This window comes from Grampus griseus (assembly GCF_964374135.1).
Source record: "Grampus griseus genome assembly, chromosome: 8".
In the NCBI taxonomy this organism is placed as follows: domain Eukaryota; kingdom Metazoa; phylum Chordata; class Mammalia; order Artiodactyla; family Delphinidae; genus Grampus; species Grampus griseus.
Genome location: NC_139002.1, coordinates 68,095,725 through 68,100,118, shown reverse-complemented (window position 1 = coordinate 68,100,118; position 4,394 = coordinate 68,095,725). Strand labels below are relative to the sequence as shown.

Here is a 4,394-nt window from a genome sequence, read left to right as displayed (position 1 = left end):
CTGCATCAGACGAAATGAAAAAACCATAATTATGCCAGCTAATGTCTTTGGAAAACACCAGTTAAGAAAATGGCCTTTTAATTCCCATTCCACTCGAAAATCTGAAAATATCTACACATGTTATAATAGCATGGCGGTGGTGGAGGGTGGGTGTCTAAAAAGCAGAGAGCTCAAAGGGTCTGAGGAGGTCTGGTGGGCAGGCCCCTCTTGGCAACAAGCAGAGAATCTCTCCAAGAAAAGAAATTTCTCTATAAAAGCAAGACCTCTTAAGTTATCTTCCCATGTAGTGTTGAAACTGGAGCCGGCCCCCGCACAGTTAGGTTGATACCAGGCTGGCACCGCGCACACACCCTATTGTTAATACCTCCTCAGGACAGATTAGATCCCACATTCCTCAGAAGTTCTGAGCTCTGGAGGGAACACTGCCAGCAGGCTCCTTCCACAGGGCAACAACTAGCTACAACTGATAAGTTTTCATTGAAATAACTGGAACAATTACACTGAGTTCCCACAGGGCTGTGTCACTAGCTATTAAGAGAGAAGCACTGCACTTGCATGCTGTGGTGTCTGCAAAGGTGTGAGCCAGACAAGAGTAATTCAAGTCGAATCTTTAGCTCAATTTTATATGCCTTTATATGCTTTTATGGCTACATGCCGTTGTTAACCAAATTCTTCACCTAAGGTGTACTATTAGATTGTTTTATGTTTTCTTTTCAGGTCTTATCTAGTAAACCTTGATATTTACACTATCTCAATTTAGGTTTGGACAAGTAACTAATTAATCTCTGACCAAAGATACTGAAGTTAGACTTGGGTTTGTTTGGTAAAATCTGTTGAGGTCATGGTTGGTTTTACACGTAGCTTAGTTAAAAAGCTGAATACTAACAAAGATCTTTGCTTTCAAGGCTTACCTTTCAACCAGAGTGCTCATTAAACAGCAAATGTAGTTGTACTTGGATTCTGCAACTTCCCTTTTATTTTTTCTGAAATAACAGTGTCTGAAGGGAATGAAGTGGCAATAAGAATAAAAGGACAACACACATACCTTCGCAGGAGCAAATCTCAAAGGGCCTAGATTAAATTTTAACCAGGGGTTATGTCTACCACGATTCTGTATCTCCAAGGGTTAGGTTTGGCTTTTATAATAATAAAAGGTGATTTTGGGAAAAGGACCCCATTTTAACATATACTGTATTTGCTAGGAGGAAATAGAGTTAGTCTTTGAAAGAAAATAAAAGGCAAAGAGTTTAGCAGATGGGTAATTCCCAAATCTGCATAAATGTAAACAGCCAGGATTTTGGTGCCTATGGGTTTTATCAAAGGTGTGAGTAAGGCTGAGACCAACACCAGTGCGTCCTCTTTGGCTAGTTTTAACATGTTCACAGTCACAATTAACATTCAAGGAATTTCCTTTTCATCCAAGTGTTTCTTTAAAAAGTACTTTATACCACAAACTAAAGTTCTAGCTGCCATCAGTCCTTCCCATACAAAAGATTGGTGAAATCTCCATGATACCCTTTTTGTTGTTTTTTTTGGAAAATGGGCTCGGACCACGTCAACCTCCTGGAGCATTTGTTTTCCAACATAAGGGGGTTCTCACCTCCTCCCTCCTTTCTTCCCCTGAAAGAGCTTGTAATGGAGACCCTGCTTCCTCGTCTGGTTATCATCCTCCACATTCACTCCAAGGCCAGAGGAGCGCCGCTGCCGAGCAGGCGTCCCCTGCCCTCCCTCGCCCAGTCAGAGCGCTGCTGCCCGGCAGAAGGTCCGGGCCCACTCCCCGCCTGGTTTCAAGTCCCTGAGCCGGTCAAGCCGGTGCTGCCTACAAAGAAGGGAGAATCGGCCGTCTCCCTCTCCCCGCTCTGCTCCTCCTACACAAGGGATTCGCACACAGGCACCGAGTCCGAGTCCTGGCTGTGCATAGAGCTCAGCCCGGTATCCGAGTCCTCGTCGTTACCAGGACAGCTCTTGGCCAGTCCGCGGGCCTGGTCCACCCACACCTCTGCGCAGGCCTGAGGCCGGGGTTCCTGCGAGGGACCGCTCGAGACTGGAGTCCCATCGGGAACTACCGTCAGCTCCAACGAGTGCAAAGTCTGGAGAAGGCCCTGTAGCTCGCGCTCCTTGCTGTCCCACTGCTGCTGGCTGTAATCTAAGTCCGACTTGACGGCCTCAAGGTCCGTGTTGAGCCGGAGCCCGATGTAGAGGCTGGTGCTGAGCTGCGTCCTGACCCGCTCCCGCTCCAGCAGCAGCTCACCGTCGAGGCCGCCATCAGCCTCCGGGGGCTCCTCCCGCGCTGCGAGCTCCTCCTGGCGCCTCCGCATCCACCTCTGGTTCAGTTCCTCCTGGATTTCGGCTGAGAGGCGTTCGAGCAACTCCTCCTGTTGGGCCCGCTGCTCCTGCAACCGCAGCAGGTCGTCGCAGCGCTGGGCCAGCTCCTCCAGCTCGACCGCCTGAGCCTCGCCGTCCAGGGCCGGCGCCGCCGTCGCCGCCGCCGGCTCCTCTCCCGGGCCGCGCCCGTCGAGCTCGATGCCTGCGCCCACCAAGTAGGTGTCCTGCACGTAGTTCACTCCGTGCCGCCGCATGCGGTCCAGATGCACCTTGGCCTCGTAGCGGTCAATCTCTCGGTCCAGCTCCCGGAGCCGCTGCACCTGCTGACGGATGGTGTGGTCTTGGGAGAGCACCAAATGCACCAGCGTCTCCATGCGCTCCACCGACGCGCTCTCGGCGGCCCGCGGCGACGACGAGCAGGACGAGGCTGTAGACGAGGAAGTGGACGAGCAAGGCGACGACGGCTGCTGCTGGCGCCGCCGGTTGAGCTTGGCCAGCTTGCGGAACGCCTTCCGCACCACCCGTCGCTGCTTCTCCTGGGTCAGGGCCAGGCTGGGCCGCGCCGGGACGCCCCGGGCGGAGCAGGTGCGCTCGCGACTGAGCACAACGCGCGCCTCGGCACTGCGGGGTCCCGCGTTGGGCAGCGACGCCTCGCTACGCACCAGCACGAAGCGTACGTTCTCTCGCTCGTCACCCCAGGCGTCCCAGAGGCGCAAGATGCGCGTCTTGTTGGGCAGGATGCGCTCAAAGCCCCGCCACTTCTCCACAATGCAATAGCACTGGGGGGGCCCGCACAACATGCCCTGGGGCAGCGCGTCGTCGTCCTCGTCGTCCTCGTCCAGGGGTTCCGGCAGCTCCCCTGGGCCTGGCGGGTCGCCAGCTATGCCCCGCCGCCGGCCTCGCCTCTGCCGGCGTCGCCGCTGGCAGCCATCCTCCAACAGCACCCGCACTACGTCCGAGCAAGTGGTGCGACGGGAGAGACCGGACACCAGTTTCTCCTCCTGGCAGATCCACACCGATATCGTTTTCTCCGAAGGATCCATGGCTCAACCGGGACGCAGGTGGCGGGAGGGGCCGAGCCCCACTGGGGCAGCGGGCAGCCCGGCAGCTCTTGAATAGGGATTGGAGCTCGGGATCCTCGTCCTCGTCAGCACCGGCCCTTCTCCCAGCTGCGCAGAGAAGGCAAGCTGCGGCGGTGCTCGGCCTGGACGGCGCGCTCCCGGAGCAGCATGCGCGGGCTCGGGCTCCCGCCGCTCTGGCTCTGCCTAAGGTTCCCGGGGCCTCCGGGTTTCGCTCCTCCCCACGTGGCTCCTCCCCCTCCCGCCCCCAGCGCCGGAGCTACGGCCGGAACGCGGGAGGCACGGAGCCCAGGCCCGCCCCTCTCCCGCGCTGCCCGCGTGGGCACTCTATTGCGCGTCGGTTCGAGAGAGGGACTCGGGGACCTCCGTGCTGCAGGGCCTGGATCCGTGCCTAGGCGCGGGTCAGCTCTGCTCCTCTTCTCGGCCCACTGGCTCCGCTCCTTGCGCCTAGAGCTAGCTGGACTTTCTCACCTTTCCCGGCGCCCCAGAGACGTTTCCTGGTCCTTAGGCAGCACGGTCTGAGAAGTGCCGCGGCGCAGAGAAACCGGGACACCCCGCACCACCGGAGATTCCAACCGCTTGCCTGACCTCCAGACGGGAGCTGTAAAAGCCTGCTATAATGCGGAAGGCCTTCAGTCTTTCTTGTCTGGAGACAATATTTGCATATTGAAGGCGAACAGGACGGGGCAGTGTGCTCGGGGAACAAGTGTAGATATAGTAAGGTCTAGACTTGAAGGGGACGTTCAGAGGCTGCTCCCGGTGCCCGGCACCGTCATGTCTGTGGCTCCCCACGTCGCCTTGGCTTCACATAGCCTTCTTGGTAGGGGGACTCCTGATTCTAGTGTGAGTTCCGGGCCCAAGCTCTTTTCCACATCCCACCTTCATAAAGAGAAACCTAGTCATTACCGCGACAGTTTCTGGCATTACCCAGGATCTAGATGTGGTCAAGAGGAGGTAAGGGCCAACTTTCACAGCTCAAGAAATCCAAGA

General features: G+C 56.3%; 1 protein-coding gene across 1 annotated transcript; it reads right to left on the bottom strand.

The window, feature by feature from the left end:
* Positions 1-1,019: 1,019 nt before the first annotated feature.
* On the bottom strand, positions 1,020-3,564 carry RASSF10 (Ras association domain family member 10). Its single transcript, XM_082660936.1, has one exon. It carries the CDS (start codon positions 3,366-3,368, stop codon positions 1,869-1,871), a length of 1,500 nt encoding a protein of 499 aa, XP_082517062.1. The 5' UTR covers positions 3,369-3,564; the 3' UTR covers positions 1,020-1,868.
* Between the last annotated feature and the right edge of the window lie 830 nt (positions 3,565-4,394).

Coding starts and splice junctions, on each gene's coding strand:
- RASSF10 (XM_082660936.1), bottom strand. CDS start 3,368: ATGGATCCTTCGGAGAAAACGATATCGGTGTGGATCTGCCAGGAGGAG.